The 17,529-nt window shown below is 46.4% G+C and overlaps 3 protein-coding genes across 3 annotated transcripts; 2 read left to right on the top strand and 1 right to left on the bottom strand.

Moving 5' to 3' along the window:
* Nucleotides 1–153: 153 nt before the first annotated feature.
* Nucleotides 154–5,784, bottom strand: EXOC8 (exocyst complex component 8). Its single transcript, XM_013199813.3, has 2 exons — nucleotides 4,137–5,784; nucleotides 154–3,483 (listed from the first exon to the last, which is right to left on the bottom strand). Exons 1-2 carry the CDS (start codon nucleotides 5,658–5,660, stop codon nucleotides 2,875–2,877), a joined length of 2,133 nt encoding a protein of 710 aa, XP_013055267.2. The 5' UTR covers nucleotides 5,661–5,784; the 3' UTR covers nucleotides 154–2,874.
* A 91-nt stretch (nucleotides 5,785–5,875) lies between these two features.
* Nucleotides 5,876–11,611, top strand: SPRTN (SprT-like N-terminal domain). Its single transcript, XM_013200412.3, has 5 exons — nucleotides 5,876–6,187; nucleotides 6,867–6,966; nucleotides 7,718–7,846; nucleotides 8,911–9,178; nucleotides 9,450–11,611. The coding sequence occupies exons 1-5, from the start codon at nucleotides 5,910–5,912 to the stop codon at nucleotides 10,181–10,183; spliced, it is 1,509 nt and encodes a 502-aa protein (XP_013055866.2). The 5' UTR covers nucleotides 5,876–5,909; the 3' UTR covers nucleotides 10,184–11,611.
* Nucleotides 11,612–11,884: 273 nt separating this feature from the next.
* On the top strand, nucleotides 11,885–17,270 carry LOC136790407 (uncharacterized). The gene is made up of 3 exons (XM_066994052.1): nucleotides 11,885–15,921; nucleotides 16,270–16,550; nucleotides 16,858–17,270. The coding sequence occupies exons 1-2, from the start codon at nucleotides 15,118–15,120 to the stop codon at nucleotides 16,504–16,506; spliced, it is 1,041 nt and encodes a 346-aa protein (XP_066850153.1). The 5' UTR covers nucleotides 11,885–15,117; the 3' UTR covers nucleotides 16,507–16,550; nucleotides 16,858–17,270.
* Nucleotides 17,271–17,529: the final 259 nt, after the last annotated feature.

Genomic DNA, 17,529 nt, shown 5'->3' with positions numbered 1-17,529 from the left:
CTTGCTGCCTCATACATCCACCTCACAAATGTTGACTGACCTGAAGCTCTTCGACATCACTGGAGATTTATTAATGGACTTGGACTTTGAAACAGGCCCTCAACATTCTCCTTCTGATGATGATGTAATAATAACGGAAATACACCACTGGTGTTGTATGTCCAAAAGGTTTTAATATATGGTCCTCACTGTTCAGAAAAGTTATTGCATTAAATTCTAATACATAAATTCATCTGAATTTAAAAAGAAAAATCATTTTACACATCACAATTTTGTCACAGCAGCTAAAGGAAACCAGATTTTATATGCAATTCTCTCAAGAGAAATAATAACTAGCAAAATTACAGCTAGCTCTTCCCCAAATCAACAAAACTGCTATTGTATTGTTCAGTAGTTACTGCAAATCCCAATTTGAGCCACACTACCTCCACAAGTGAGCAGCTCAGGAAAAGAAAAGTGACATTCAAAACTGTTGTCTGCAAATCTGAAACGTATTTATTAAACAATGACTTTCAGCATGTGTCGGCTTTGTCTGTAACTGAATTAACACACAAAGTGGGGCTAATGTAATTTAAACACCATTTTCCTTAAGCCATTGTTTTTCTTTCCATATGACTTTAATAGATTTGCAAGTTAAAAATTATCAGTGCTCCTTACACCAGCTTATACAATTCAAATGTGTGGATTTGTAACAGGCACATGAAAATGACATTTGATCACCAAAGTGAAAGGTCAGATTCCCTGATCCATTAAAGCCAACATCCACGTAAGCCGACTGCCCCACAGATAACAGCAGATACAAGATCAGGAGGACCTGCATGCCTTAAATAGATTAATGCCCTCCCTTCTCCTTGTCTTCCAAAATGCCCACCATCATGCAGAGTTCTCACTTAAAATCCACTTGAAAATATTTCTCAAATTAAGTAAATCCGGATTGCTACCTTTGCCTATTTGAAACAGTTGACAGAAAATATATTACTTTAATACAATTCACCAGGTTCTGGTATCCGAGAGAGTCCACTAGTGGAAAAAAAAAAATACGCCTGTTCGGTGCTCTCTTGAAGCTAACATTCACATGAGTGCTAACTCTCCTCAGCCCTGTACTTTATATTAAAACTATAGTTATTACAGTGGTTTTCAAACAGTTTTAGCTCAGAGCACTGAGTTACACTTTAAAAAACATTGTTTTTTGATTTTCTAGCAAAATACTCAAACGTTGGAGAGCAAGCAAGCAGACACTTCGCAAAACCTGACAGCTCAAAATGCATCCAAAGATCAAGAGAATGAAAACTAGTCACCAAAGCAAAGGCTGCATTAAACCAGAAGTGTGAAAACATGGAGAAATGATACACCTCCAGTATAAGCAATAATGGAGACAGAATGTTTTACTAGTGGTTTCTTTTGTTTGCTCACGCAGTCATGAGGCATTCATTATCATGACACAAATTGCAAAAGCTTTCATTTGAAAACACAAGAGGAATAGGATACTCAATTATTCCAGTTAAGATCACTTATTGAGGGTCTAATCCAATGTTAAACTGCAGCAATTTTCTCACAATTAAGGTCTGCACTAAAAGGGAAGTTTGTGCAGTTTAGAAGGTGATGCTGACAGCTTCCTAAAGGCAGGCTTTATGTAAGACTTGGCTTATTTTATCTCATATTTTGCCACTTACTGAACAAGATAGGCATCACCATTCAATCCAAACAAGAAAGCATTCGCATAAACTTCCCCCACCTACACCTGAGTTCTCAACCAGATACAGTCCTTGTGTTTTCTGTAAAAAGGATTGTTCTTGGTTATTGCTGTATTACAGGAAACAGTAATATTTTCAGGAGAGTTAGGGTGTGTATTTTGAAGATGACGTGATTTACAAAAAGCCCTAAACCCTGTCTTCTTATTCTCTGCTGCTTCTGTACAGCAAAACTAGAATCCAGTTTCTTCCAAGCGGAGCAGTATCTTATGATTCTCTCCCTGTTTGAGCATATCAAGAGCATTTATGCCTCTTCGCTGTGGTTTCTATCAGCAGGTAATGGCCCATAAATCATTTACGACAGCACCTTGAGCAAGAGCGCATACCTCACCACGTGGAGCTGAGCCCAGTGAAGTCCATGAAAAAACAAGGGGAACGCAAAGGGGAAGGGAAGAAAACTATCCTCATTTGTTCTCTGCAGGGATCGCGCGTTTCTGACAACAGTGGGTTTGTCTTCTAAGAGCAGTATTTTAAGCTGACAGGCAAGCTTATTAGAGGAAAAAGCCCCTTCACCTAAACACAAAAAATCTATCCAAATGAGATTTTTAATTTAGATCTGTCTCTGGAATGAATGAAGAGATTTTGCACGTAGGAGAAACTGAAGAGTCTGCATTGCTACCAAAGGAATCACAATGTGCAAATCCACATTATCTGCGGTGCTGAGTCACATCTAGATGGTGGATGTGCCTCACCAAATACCACACCCTGGGAGTGTTTTAGCATTTCCCCTTCCACCAGAACACTGCCTTAAAAAAAGAACTCGGACAATGTGACGAGAAGTGATCTTTTCCTGCTGCACAGTTTACATATATTTAAGACTTTCACAAACATTTGGCCAAAAATTGTACATCATAGTATTTCCCAAGTCACAAACACTACACCAACCACTCTTACAGGATATGCTGTCCAAGCAACCTCAGTCCTACCTCTCACTCCCATACACCCTCCCAAAAGAAGTGTTGAACTCTTGAAGGCTATGACTGTAATTTTTCAGCCTCTGTAATGCTGCAGCTAGCCTTCCACATTTTTCAGGGACTCAAAAAACCATTTAGTTCATATATTCACTGTACAACATTTTCAGTAAGTGCCTTCACGCCCTGTTAATAAGAAGAGTTAGTTCACTTCACACCACAGAGGTGGTACTTTCTGGGTTCACACGCATCAACCTCGAAGCATTTCTCAGATCCTGCAGCTGCTTGGCTGGCTTTCCAACTCCTTCCTCAAATCTTTTTTCCACAACAGGAAGGACAGTTTCATAAAGGAAGGATGCATTCTGCCTAATGAATGCTTTCTTCTCAGGGTCCTGTTCACACCGTAAACTGTAATCAACGTGCTGCACAGCCACTAGGATGATTTCCACAAGACTCTCCAAAAGAACCATGTGTAGCTCTGGAAAGTAAAGCTTTAACGCTTCCTCCAAGAAGGCCATAGTCTGCTTAGTGAAAGCTACTACGGTATAGCTAAGGTTGACCCAGCAGTCATCACCAGTGTACTGGTCGAAATTCCCCACCCCGCAGCTCCTCATCTCCTCTCTGAGCTTCCCCAGAGCCTCTGGGGTCATGAGGTTCATCCTTCTCCACATCTCCTCAGAGTTGCGGTGCTTAGTGGCCTCGATGATGATATCCTTGTAGCTCTGTAAAGCACCTTTGATATCCTTTACCAGGAGGGCATGAATGATGAAGGTGAGATCCAGTCCAATCTCGCTGAGCTGCTTGCAGTGCTCTTTGGCTACCTTGGGTATTAATGAGAAGCAAAGTGTTAGTAGCTTGCGTGCCCCCTTTACACTTCAAACATTAACTTTTTTTCAATCATTCTCAGAAAGCAGGGAAGCATTTGTCATGTTTCATTTACTTCTTCTGCCTTAAGAAAATCCTTATTAATAAAGAAATCAATAACTGAAAGACAAGCCATGCATGTCAAAAATACTCTGCACAATCACTTTACAACTCCTTCCTCCCCCCCATCAGTAGCTACTATAAGTAAAGATACCATAACCTGAGAGAGCTAGTCCCACAAAAAGATCAAGGCAGCATAGTCCAGAGTAGGCTTGGAAAACAAACAAAAAGCCTTCAAAATACTCATCATTCAGATGGGTTTTTACAAGTTTTAGGATCTCCTACTGGTCAACGGCAAATTAAGAACGAACACATTCTGTGTTTCTGATAAGGGCAGGGTTTTTCTTACTGTGCATTCTCATCTTAACACTTTCTTCTGATAAACTGAAAAAAACACAAACCAACCCCACGTGACTATGAACTGTTCAATGCAGGAAACCTCTCCAGCAACACTCTGTCAACAATTTCTAGGGTTAGAAATGAAGATTTGCAAACCTTATAGCTTGCGTTCAGGCCACCTCGTCACACCACCCTCTGTGGTCACACTTACCTTCACGCACTCCGCTGCGGTCGACAAGCTCTCTTTGCTGTCAAACACCTGCTTACTGAAGGCATCTACAAACATCCTCATGGACGAGCGGGCCCACACAACGAAGGCAGAGTAGCAGCCGTTGTTGCCAGCGAAGTCCGTCTCAAACTCCCTCGCCGTCTCTAGAAGGCTGGTGAAGAAGACATGGCAGAGTTTGTGGATGTAGAGCAGCGTGGCGCCTTCGATGCGCAGCTGCCGGATGGCCGTGTGCACCGCAGCCGCCCGGTTCTTCAGGAAGAGCTCGCACGCCTTGGTGGACTGACCCAAGCGAATGAGTTGGGACACGGCTCGGCGCGTGGCCCGCGGCCCTCCTCGCAGCGAGCGGTCTGGAGACAGCTCGAACACCAGCACGTCCGTGAGCTGCCGGACCCGCTCATCCACCTTGGCCCGCAGCTCCTTCACGGGCTGGCTCACGGGCTTGTCCCCCAGGTACTCGTTGAGCTTATCTAGGAGGTCCACCGCTCCCTCGAAGTCCCGCTGAGCGATGCAGACGTCCAGGTCCTCCGGCAGCTCCTGGATCCACTCAAGCGAGAGGTCGACCACCTCTTCCTCTGCAGAGGGCTCTTCCTCCTCTTCCTCATCCTCCTCCTCGAAGGGGTTGGTGGACTCGGGGGGCGTCGGGGCGGGCCGGGGCAAGGCCTCCTGCTCCAGGCGTCGCTTCTCGCTGAGGGCCCGGTTGCGCTTGGTCTCCTCCAGCACCTCCAGCCACTCCTTCTTGATCTTGGCGTTCTCGGCCTGGAAGATGCGGCTCTCGGGGAACATGAGCAGCTTGAACATGTCCTTCATGGGCGGGTTGTCCTTGACGTTGACCACCGCCAGCCCGTCGAGGGGGTAGAGGGCGTCGTAGCGGTAGGCGCCGCGGCGGTTGGGCAGGGCGGTGGCCACGAGCAGGCAGTCGTTCATGAGGAAGGCGTGCACCCGCTGGATCTGCGCCATGTGGTCGGCGTCGTACTCCACCAGGTCGCCGTTGTACACCAGGTACTTGCCGGGGCTCTCGGGCAGCAGGTCGCGGCAGCCCTCCACCTTCTCCAGGAGGGTGGTGAGCGTCCGCTGCCGCCCCTCCTCGCCGCCGCCCGCCGCCTCCTTGGCCGACAGCGGCAGGAACGGGTCGGCGGCGGCGGCGGCGCGGCGGGGGCCCAGGGCGGGGTCGTCGCGGTCTGCCTGGAGGAGCAGGGCCTGCGTGACGGCCTCCATGATGCCCTTCTGCTCGGTGAGGATGTGGCTGAGCTGGTACATCTCGCTCTCCAGGTAGCTGATCTCCCGCGCCGTCTCGATGAACTGCCGGTAGTTCTGGTAGACGTTGCGCTTCAGGCTCTGCGCCGTCTCCTCGCTCAGCGCCTGGATGCGCTGCCGGTGCTCCTGCAGGTCCCGGTCGCCGTCCGACTGCTGCGACAGCTGCTTCACGTACTCGCCCGCCACGAAGCCGCCCGACTCCAGCTGCCGCCGCAGCCGGCTGCCGCCGCCGCCGCCTTCCCCCAGCGCCATGGCCCCGCCGCCGCCCCGCCGCCGCGCCCGCGCAAACAGCGCCGCGTACGCCACCTGCGCACTAGAGCGCCGCGGACGCCCCCGGCGCTACGTAACGCCGCCTGCGCACGCAGCGCTGCGTACGCCACCGGCGGGCGACGGCGCCGGGGGAACGGCGGAGGGAGGGCGACGAGGCGGGCGCATGCGTAGTTGCGAGGCTGCGCCGTTTGTGGCGCAGTGCGCGTGCGCGGAGGCCGTGGGGCCCCCAAGATGGCGGCGGCGGGGGCGGCGGAGGGGGAGGACGGCGACCTGGCGCTGGCGCTGCAGCTGCAGGAGCTGTGGGAAGCCGAGGACGGGGAGGCGGCGGCGGCCCGTGCCGAACCCCCGGCCGTCCCCGAGCCGCTCCGGCCGCTGTCGGTGGTGGACGAGGCGTGGGAGCTGCTGGACCCCAGCCCCGACGTGCGCGGCCTGTTCGTGCAGCTCAACGAGGCGCTCTTCTGGGGGCGCCTGGCCGCCGTGGAGGTGGCGTGGAGCCCCCGCATGACGCTGTACGGCTCCGGGACGGGGACGGGCTGGGAGCCGCGGGCAGCCCCGTGTCTTGCCGGTCTGTCGCAGGGTTTGGGGAGCTCCGGGGTGCGGGCAGCAGGTGTGCAGCTCAGGCTGCTGGAGTCTTACCCCCTCTGTTCCTTAGACTGGGGTATTGAGCTGCTAGAAGCAGAGTTCGGTACCGACACCAAAATTTGAAATGCTTTCTGATAGGTCAACCCACTGCGTAAAGGTTCAGTGAGAGTCAAAAGAAGTAGAGGGAGGATGAAATTGCAGCAGCCCCCAGTGTGGACCCACAGCCCCTGCTTTAGATGTTTCTCTCCATCTGGAGTTTTAATGAAAGCAGTGCTTTCCTTCATGGACACGTTAGCTTGGAATATTCTTTGTATTTTATTTTATTTTCAGGATTGCCAGCTATTAATAAAACGTTCATAAGAGTTCTAATAAATTATACTTTATCTTTTGGTAGTTCCATCACTGTTTATTAAGAACAACTTGGGAGCTTTTATTCCTTGCTTAGTGATGTCGAGTTCTTGGAGTAACTACCAAAAGCGTGTTTCATATTCAAAGCTAATTAGTGTGTGTTGGAAGGGGCCAGCATTTTAACTCCCAGTTCTCAATTTACTTTGTGTATTGCAAAAACACATAGCTTTCAATATCTTGTTTCTGTGTCTCTTTCAGCTGTGCTGGAGTGTGTAGATATGAAGGAAAAGGTGGAATGTGTTCTATTCGTTTAAGTGAGCCGCTCCTTAAGTTAAGACCGAGGAAGGATCTTGTTGAGGTATTTGAAAATTGCTTATGAACCTGCACATAAAACATAGTGCACCTCACCCCCCATGTTTTACATTTCGTAACGCAATTTTTATGTATGGTGACTTAGAGATCATAGAACAGTGGTGACTATTGCTGTGTTTGTATTGCTTGTGTGGGCAGTGTCATTTTAGTTGCATGCTCCTAAAGGAGCAGCTCCAAGTAGGAGTCTAAAGACACTTTTTTTACTCACTTGAAAGCCAAAAAAACACATTTCTTTGCTTCTAAATTATTCTTTAATATTGAAAACAGAATAGTCTGAAAGTGCAAGTGGGAAAATGGCTGTAGCTTCATCTTTAGGCCAGTAGCAGAAAACAAGGATATAGGGTATGACTGTAAATATATTTTTGTCCTGCTTGTTATGCATGTGTCAGACTACTCATTTGAGTTGGCTCGACATTCAGTTTTGCTCAATGAAGTAGAGTCTCAACCTTTTTACAAGTATCTCTTTCTTTCGTTGTGGAGGGGATGACCCCTTTAAAGATCTGACTGGGCTTGAGGATTATTTTTTTCCTTTTTGGAATGTCTCTTTGTAAGTATTTTATGGAAATTGAGTTATTCTACCCGTCATATTGTGTTTTTATGACCCAGGTTCAACATGCGAGCGCATGAAAATTAGATCAGTACCAATATAAATGTAAAGGAGTAAAATACTTCCAGCTTAATTCTGAAATTATATGTAATGCTTTTCAGTTAATAACTAATAATTTTCGTCGTTTCAGACACTGTTACATGAAATGATTCATGCGCTGCTCTTTGTCACTAATAATGACAGAGATCGTGAATCTCATGGGCCAGAGTTCTGCAAACACATGCGTCGCATTAATCGCTTGACTGGAGCCAATGTCACGGTAAGCATAACCCACCTGATGTAATATATTTTTTTTTCTTGATTTAGTAACAAGTTTTTCGATATTCCGGATGTGGTATAAGTAATCTAGTTGCTTTTCCTTGGTACCTCCGCAGTTGACACCATTATAAATTTGCATCTAATTCTGACAATTACATAGCTATTTTGTTGGGGGGTGATGGAGGGAACAAGTTGAGGAAGATGTAGTGAGTTTTTAGTCATATAATTACCATACATACCCTCTGTACAAATTTTCCTGTAAAGTTTGTTTTAACCTCGAAACAACTTACGAGTTCAGAGACAGAATAGTATTTGTGGAAGAGCAGTCTGGTTTAGTTCAGATTTGTATCAGTAGAGGCTGATGAGTGGATGATACTTAAAATTCGTGTCCCTGGTAAGATCAATTCAGATAATAGCTGGAGGGAGAATGCAACACTAGTATTGTGTACAATCCATTCTAAACAATGTATTTTTTAGGGTGTAATAATAGATATACTTTTAAAGTGGTTTTATTGCAGTTCAAGCAAGATAGCCAGGACATATTGCTATATATCTTTTCATTTTTAAAACTCTGTTTATTATCTAAAGATCCAGCCAGGTTCAGCTGTTTTAACCAGTAATGTGAAAATCGTGGCAGTAATATATCTTGGGGATTAAAATGTAAAACCAAGGTGTGGGGAACAGGGAAAAGTTGTTTCTCACAGTAGTGGTAGAATAAAATTTTTTCAAAGCGGGACAGTAAAATTCAGTGGAACAATGCAAGGGCTTTTCAAATCACAGAGCACTTGTCAGTGTTCAGGTCCCCTAGGAGAACAAATCATGTTTATTTTGCGAAGAAGGCACTTGGAGAAGGACTTTCTTTCTACTGTGTCTATTCCATTAGCAGATAAACTCTCTTTTTGCTTCTGGTCACATTATTGATGTGCAGAAGTACTTTGTCTTTGACCTGTATTATGAAAGAATGGAGTGATGGTGTGTGTGTATATATGAAGTTTGTAGAGATAATGACTAATAAAATTAGAAGTTTTTGTATGACTGGTGCTCCTTTTTGTTTTTTAAACCTAGATCTATCACAATTTTCACGATGAGGTAGATTTGTACCGCCAGCACTGGTGGCGATGCAATGGCCCCTGTCAAAATAGAAAACCTTATTTTGGGTATGTGAAACGTTCGATGAATAGAGCACCCTCTGCACGAGACTTCTGGTGGGCTGATCATCAAGAGAAGTGTGGAGGTACATTCATAAAAGTGAAGGAGCCAGAGAACTTCTCTAAGAAATCCAAGGAAAAAAACGAGCCAGCAGAACTTCCAAATTCCAAGTCAACTAACAAAGGTATTTAAAATATTCTTTTCTTTTCCAAACTGTTTCTGTCCTAACAGTTCCTTGAACACATACAGGTCCACCCTTATGTGAACTTTATGTTACTATTACGTAGCAAAGAACAGAGCCTATTTTATAAGTGCATTTCTAGGCTCTTTCTCAAGTGTTTGCAGAAGACTTATTTTGCTGCACTGTTTTCAAGCAGCAGACTTTTCATGTGAAGCATAAAATTCTAAGCCAGTGGTTTGTGTATGAAAAAGTTACTAGCTTTTGTCTTTTGCAGACAAGAAACACGTGGGTGCTAAGAAAGATCTGATTCCTTTTAGTGGAAATGGCTATCGGCTTGGAGGAAGAGATGGACTCTCAGAAAAAAACATAAATTTCATCAGCAGCATTAAAAACAGTGAAAAATCTGATTGGCAGCATCGATCAGCAGGAAGCACAATACCAATCCCTAAAAACGAGATAAAATTTGAAAAATCACCCCGTAATGGTATCTCTTTTCCGTTCTATACTGATGATACCAGTAAGAAGGTGAACTTGGCTTCGAAGCGTGATTTCCCTAAACTCTCTGTTGCTGATACAAAAGCGTACAAGAATGTTGGCGGATCACCTGTTAAAATTTCTCGTGCCACGGAAGAGCAATCAAAGCAAGGCTCTGCAAAAGGCAAGAGGGCTTTACCATGCTATAATAACAGGCCACCAAAACTAACTTGTTTTGAGCAGGCAACAACGGGTCAGGTAGCATCTGAGAAGAAAGGTTTGGAAAGTAGAGTGCAGCAATGGCCAAAAAAGGAAGACAAAACTGCCTTTGAAAACTATTTCATAAAAAAAGAGAATACTGATACTACTTTAAGTATAAATACACCCGTGAAAACCAAAGCTGAATCTACAGTGTCCTCTTCTGCAAGTTCCAGTGCTACTGAATGGAAGGAAAAAAAAGTCAGTTGTCCTGTTTGCCAGGCTGAGGTTTCGGAGCCTAAAATAAATGAACACCTTGATTCTTGTCTTGTATAAAGCCTCTCGGAGGGCTGCCTTGAAAAAAATAAACCAAGGCTGAAAACACTGCTTGAAAACTAGTTTGCTCAGGGTTTGCTTAGCTGTAGTTGTTTCTGTGTGCCTGTCCGGAACTGCAATTTAAACTACTGTCAGCATGCTGAAGAGTAAGTTCTGTGGAGCTACACATCAGCACTGACTGGAAAACTAGCTGCTAGTTGTGTTACAAAAACTCTAATGCTCATGTTTTAGTAGGTGGATGCTTGTGCTAACGTTCTTATTGCACAGCCTGGGTGTTGCAAGAGAAGGTGGATACTTGCTGAACTGCAAGTTTTCAAGGCAGTTTTAAAAATGAAGACATTTTAAGTCCTGCTAATTTATCTTTGTTCCTAGGACCATTTTTTACATATTTTTGGCTGTTCTTAAAGTTAACCACTTGTAATAGATAAACATTGTCTACTGTAACGTAGTTAAACACCAGATAGTTTTAGAACAGCAAGTATTTTGCTTAAGCCACCCTTACACTCTCAAGTGGTCCTTCTAACCTCTGACCTTTTAGAGAAGATAGATGTGAATGAGAAACTCACGGGAAATCCAGGGGGGCAATAAAGATGCTAAGAAATCAAACACAGAATACTTGGTAGATTAGGAGGAGGCTCTAGGCTATGAGGGCTCAATTAAAAATAAATAAATAACGGGGCTTTGTTTCCAAGAGGATTTGAAAGCTAGCTATTCTGTTAAAAGTTGCAGTGGTCAAATGCAAGCTAATAAACTTCGGTCTTCTGTGCGTCTTTTGGTCGAGGATCCCAGCTAGGTTCTCCATCCACTTTTTTTTCCTGATGTTTTGCGCAAACTTATTGATAGCTTACTACTTCTCAGCATACAGGTATTATGTACATGAACTGCCCCACGTGGGCTGGCTCTGGTAAGTGAAAGTGAGGAATATTGGGAGCAAGACTGGTAAAGACTGTTTCTGGCCATGTCATAACAGGCTTCACAGTTTTTCAGTTTTCAGTTAAGCTTCCAGTGCTTTACAGACCAAAATGGCATTGAATTGACTTTAGCTGACAGTCTTTGTTCTGCTACTTCAGTAAGTCAGCCAGTTTGGTGTTTAGTATTCATCAGGCCAGGCAGTTGAATACTAAAGCCATTGTGCTGTAAATTGTGGCTGCTGAGCAGATGTGTATTCAATATAAACCTTCTGAAATGTTTACCGTTCTTTTTGCTGCTGAAAGTACTTAACTGGTTAAACGATTAACAGTTTGATCCCTTACTTGTAAAACTGGTTATGATTATTTTTGTTAGAAAAGGGAAAAAAAAAATGCTGTTTCATATAATACCAATGCTACAACTTTAAATGGCTATATTAGCCTTAGATACACGTATTTTATCTTTATATACAATACTTGTAGTTCTTTTTTGAGACAAATAAACTGATGTGCAATAGAATTTGGTAAGTTATCTTTACTCTTTTGTAATGGTGTATTTTAAAGTTTTGACGCTACAGATGTTTAATATGAATCAGTTTGTTCTTGCATTTCCTGAATAAATTGTTAATTTTACATTTTCATTAATCCTGGTTTTCACATGACAGTCATGGCCATCTTACATTACTCATCAGTGCTTTCAATTGCTTATCCAGTAGCTGTCTGGTTTAATAGATCCTTTCTATATCAACATTTTCCCTCTTTATATTTCCCTTTATATTCACCAATACCCATTTTTAAATTGTATTGACCTCTGCCATGTCTGCTGTATGTATAGACCAGTTTAACTTGTGTTGCATTTCATTGAAAAACGCTGATTTTTACACAAACTGCTTCTAAAACTTAATTTGGCATGTTCATTTTCCATACATCGTTCTTAAAGCCACAGTGTCTATTAGTATTTCCAGTGAAACGTGACATTTACAAGGACAGCATTACTCGGAAGTATTTGGACGACAAGGTGTGGTTTTTTTTTGGTGGTGGTGGTGTTCTTTTCTTTTTATGACAAGGACTACAAGTCTCTCACATGAATTGTTTTTTGAGAGATGTTTCTCTTATCAGGAAACTGATGAGAACAATAGTTTGTCTTCCCAACTGCAACTGGTGAGAGTAAAGGAGAGGAGCAGATTATGGGTACTGTCAAATGTATTGTCATACTGGAATGGAATTTTTTTTAATGTTGTCTTTTACATCAACAACGTTTATTTGAACAGCAAATAGAAAACAAATGTGGGAATTGATCTGTAGTATTCAGTGAATAATATAGCCTATGAAGGGGAAAAATAGTATTAACTATTAACATTGGAAAGTCCCATTTCAAATATAAAATGTCCTAAAGATGCAGTAAAATATCTTTTTTTTTAAAAAAAAAAAAAAGATCAATTTTGAGTCAGAAAACATCCTTCATATCCACCCAGCTTTTTCAGCTGTTTTTAACAGTTCATGGCCTCATTTTTGGGTATGTTACTGTGAATGCTATTTCAGTAAGATGTAGTTCTTGAATAGTTTCCATTACAGCATTATGATAATGAGCACCATGCATGCTTTTTAGAATTTGCTAGTAAATTTGGGTCAAAGGGAAAAAATTTTGCTTTCTGTGTCAGTTGTCTTTGTCCTGAGCGAGCTTGGAAACTGCCTATAACAACACAGGCTGGTAGAGTAATGAATATTGAACAAACTGTGCTCTTAAGTTGCCTTGAAAATGGTTATTGAGCAAGAAATCCTGAAGGTCAAATATTTTCAAGTATTTTTTTTTTTTACTTTTAATGGAAACATTATCTAGGAAGTTGGAGCTCCTGTTTCCACCAAAGCAGAATTTTTCTCCAGATTAATAAATGAGCATCTTGCCAGAAGATGTGTAATAGGAATAGTCTGCTCTATAACATGTTTAAAAAGTGATAATGTGCCATTCTGTACTATCTCCCGTAGTACAGCCACTGTGTATTCACTTGGGATATCTAGGTGCTATAGGAAGTATAATCTTACAGCAAGTTCAACCCTAATTCCTCTGAGTAAGCTGATGAGCAGGCTATTTATGTCTAGGTGGAAGTATGATTCTCAGGGGAGGTACTGTTGCTTGCCCTGCATAGGAATTAGGTACGTGAGCCTCCTTTCTAGGAGCCTCCTTTCTAGGAATGCTTTCAAGAGAGCTCAATGTTCATGTAGAACAGCCTTCAGCAGGGCTTATCCTATCATGTGCCACCTGCTGCTGTACTGTGTAATGATGTGTTCCAGAAAAAAAAATAAAATACAAGGGGTAGGGAGGGCTTAGTTGTAACTGGGCAATTCGTGAATAATCCCAGAAATGTAAAGTGGCTTTTCAAACTTCAAGCTTCTCTTCTCGCAGCAGCAAGATGTACTGTGGAGTAAATTTACTGTAAGGATTTTCTTCCTTGTGTGTTCTTCTGAAGCCCCTTGGTTCTGTTGTGCTTTTCCATCCACACAGAACATGCGAGCCAGCACTCATTCATTTTTTGCTCTAAAATATTCAAGTTCTGACTTGCGTCTGATTTATTACTGCTGAAGTCTGAAGATTGATTAAACAATTTGTATATGAACTCGAAGACTCTGCATTAAATTGCCCTTAAAATGTAAATTACAGGTAGACAGCCATGAAAGTGTCTTGCATTTCAGTATGTTCTGTACTCCTATATATTAAAAAACACCAAGACGGCAGGCTGTGTGGGACACCTTGGGATTCTCCAGCGGGCCACTAGATGGCACTCCTTACACTTAAGGAATCCTTATTTTTTCCTTTCCAGCCTTTACAGAGAGAGAGCAGGAAGTGTGGAATTAGCACCTTCTTGTTCCACCTATACCGGCACTCCAGGCTGAAGATGGGTCAGGGCCCCAGACTGGACCATAGCTGAGGTAGAGGAGGAGGAAAGGCAGGGTGAGGAAAGGAAGGTAGGTCTGCTGCCATCTGGGAGCTAAGAAGCAAAGTGTACAGCTAAGTGGCTTTTCTATGAGAGTTTAACTTCTCTACGAGAGGGACTGGGAAGATGAAACAGGAGCTCCTTTTCAGGAACTCAGTAAATAATGCAAAGGGCATCCTTTTGTGGTGCATGTATACCATGCCTCTTGCTGTGAATTTTTTTTTTGTCAGAATTTGGCATCAATCCAGCTCTACAAGAGAGGCGGGACTGAGCTGTTAAGGAGCCAGAGAGGGTCACAAAATAAAAAGCTTGTCTCCTGCTCCTTGGCCAAGCTTGGGAGCCAAAGGGGTGTGACAGGGTAGTGTGCTGTATGTGTGTAAAAACTTTAAAAAAAAAAAAAAAAAAAAAAAAAAGGAAGAAGGCAGTGTCCTTAATCCCTCACTTCCCTTTTAGCTTCTGCCAGGCCATTTAAGACTAGATTAAGTTTCTATCTAAGAAGGTGCAGCAGCTTGGCCTGACTATCTCGCCTTGTCTGTCCCAGCCATCCCCTACTATTGGCGTCATTTCATCAACATCCTTTTTCGCCTTAGACCTGTCATTTCATAAACTGTGAGGCAACGAGTGTTTGTGCAGAATAGCTGCGAAGAGAAAAAAGATCTGGGGCTGTTCATCAGAAAGGAAGGTTTGGGGAGCTGGGGGTTGGCCTCTTCTCACAGATAACTAGTGCATAGGACTAGAGGGAATGGCCTCAAGTTGCGCCAGGGGAGGTTCAGGTTGGAAATGAGGAGACATTTCTTCTCAGAAAGCGCAGTCAGGCATTGGGACGGGTTGCCTAGGGAGGTGGTGGCGTCACCGTCCCTCTGGGGGCTTTTAAGGAAAGGCTGGACATGGTGCTTAGGGACGTGATTTAGTGGGTGATATTGGTCATGTGGGGGTGGTTGGAGCAGATCATCTTGGAGGTGTTCTCCAACCTTAATGATTCCATGATTTTATCCAACCAACAGCCATTTTGGGGCTTTCCTCTTGATGGGGGCTTCCACTTTGCCCCCAAGAGGGGTTTTGAGGAGAACCGTGCCACGGCTGCCTAGCTTGGATGTGGCTCTGGCCACGGCTCCTTCTCACTGAGAAATCCAGGGCACAGTCCCAAACAAACATGGGGGGCTCAGGCCCACCGCCCTGCTGGTCAGGCATTCTCCCCGTGTGGACTGCAGCGGCAGCAGCAGGCTTCGAAGACCGCCTGCCCGCGTCCTCCCCAGCCTCGCCGCAGCCTTTGTCGCCTGCCGGTCTCCCGGCGACAGGCCCTGTGAGCTCACACAGGGCCGGGCATAAGAGCAGGCTGCGGCTGGGCACCGCTGCTAGTGCTGGTGGTCACTGCTGCGAGAGCTGTTGGTCACTGCTGCTAGTGCTGGTGGTCACTGCCGGAGCTCTGCTCAGCGTGACAGCCATCTCCAGTGTTCTTTTGTGTTCATCAGGAGAGAGCAGGATGAAGTTCGACCTGGCTCTCCTCCTGGCCATGGCTCTGGCCGTGGCTGTGTTCCGCGCCTGTGGCCTTGGCCTCTGCGGCCACCGCCGCTGGGAAAGGGTCAGGGTCAGCAGGAGCCTTGGCATCAAGCACCAGGTCTCCAACTGGCCCTGCAGCCTCGGCCTTTCCAGCTGCCCCAGCCGGATCCGGCTCAGGCTGAACACCATGGTCCCTTCAGAGGGCCCACAGCAACGTCCCGTCGGCACCGAGCGCCAGCCCTCCGAGCTGCCCTACCCCCTGGGCCACTACTGGGAATACCTTGCCCAGGGCAGGAGCGTCTGGCTGCTGTGCAATAACCGGGACGCCATCTGCCTCCTCGGCGTGGGGCTGCTTGCCCTCAGCCTCTGGAGAAGTGCGAAGAGATACAGCAGACAGGTGAGTGGTGGAGACGCAGTGTGCAGGAAAGGGCCAACCTGTGGCGAGCGGACCACAAGGACCTTGGCCACAAGGCTTCCCAGGAAAGAACAAAACCCAGCAGGCATAAAGAAGCCTTAGCAGGCCCCGAGAGGCCCTCTGCCTCTTCCCCAGCCGCACGGCTGACAGCCGCTGGGAGCCCCAAGCATGGGCCAGGGCCTGCCGGTGCTGTTGTGAGGCCCCGTGACTGCCCGGAGCAGTGCTATGAGGCTGGACGCTCCAGAGGAAGCCGAGCCCAGCAGGACGATTCTCCACCCCGCGAGCCCTCAGCCATGCCCTTCACTGTGCTGCTTCTCTTTTTGCTTCCAGGGAACGGTCCGGTGGGCCTCAGCTTCCGTGGGGACAGACCACCGGGGAAAGGACGCTCTGGGTGATTGTGCCTCGCTCTGCCGGATGGAGGCCAATGCTGCTGTCGTGGTGAGGTGCCTGAAGCGCCTCTACCAGCTCCGCCTGCAAGAGCTTGGGCTCCCACTGCCCAGGAAGAAGGCACAAAACAAGCACAAGAAAAGAACAGTCCTCTTGCATACCCTCCGCAAATTCATCTAGAGCGTGCATGCCGTGTATCGGTGACAGGAAAGGCAGTGCGGCGAGTGAGTGCTGCTGTCCATGGGTTTGGGGAGGCTGATGCTCCAGGAGAAGGGGGGAGAGGAGCTAGGAACCCACGGCTGCGGGTTGCGCCGCAGGAGCCCATGACCCAGGAGAAGGGGCCCATGTCCCTGGGAGGTGGCAGTGGCCAGGGAATGCCCATGACCTGTTGGGTTAGCCCTTGGACTTAGGGCCTCCAAGGCCCGTGGGAGGGTAGGCATCGCACCAGGAAAAGGGGCAGGTGGAAGGAAGTGCCTGGCTAATAATTCTGGCACAGCATTTTTCACCCATCTGACAGTCAATTCTCTTCAGATTGACAGCGAGCCAGTGAGGCAGGACACACCTCAGCCCTCCAAAGGCTCCTGCGGTGAAGGCACCTCCCCTGACAACCGGATGCCAACATCGCCCTGAACACCGCCTCCCTGCACGGGCACCACCGACAATGCCAGCTGTCCCCTGGTGGGCTGCCCGTGCTCTGCCAGCACAACAGCCAGCGGGGACTCGGCATTCATCTCATGAGGACCTCCGAGGAGAAGTTCCCTTTTCCATCCTCCCAGAGGCACCGCTGGGACTGCTGGCATCCCAAAGGACATGGCTCTGCTTTGTTGCTCCACAGAGGACAGCAGGAGCATGCGTGTGCAGCAGAGCTGGCTGGGGGACTCCTGAACATTTCTGTTGGTAGCAGACCACATCTCCCAGCTGAATAAAGATCATCCGTACAGGAACTTGTGTCCTTTTGGTACCAAGGGGCTTGGGGCAGCAGCCACACGGGAGGCAGTGGGGCAGGTGAGGGCTGCTGCGTGTGGGTTTTAGAGAACACACCTGCAGAGGAATGAGGGAGCTGGGCTGGGAGAGGAGAGCTGTGAGGTGCCGCCCAGGCGCCTATGCCCCAGGAGGAGAGACCACATCCTGGCAGGGTGCCCGTGTCCCACTGAGGTTTCCTTGGGGGTGCCCATGGCCCTGGGAGGTGGCAGTGGCTGGTGA

Source organism: Anser cygnoides, chromosome 3 (assembly GCF_040182565.1).
Source record: "Anser cygnoides isolate HZ-2024a breed goose chromosome 3, Taihu_goose_T2T_genome, whole genome shotgun sequence".
NCBI lineage: Eukaryota > Metazoa > Chordata > Aves > Anseriformes > Anatidae > Anser > Anser cygnoides.
The sequence above is the reverse complement of the archived record's forward strand: the minus strand, read 5'-3'. Positions and strand labels throughout refer to the sequence as shown.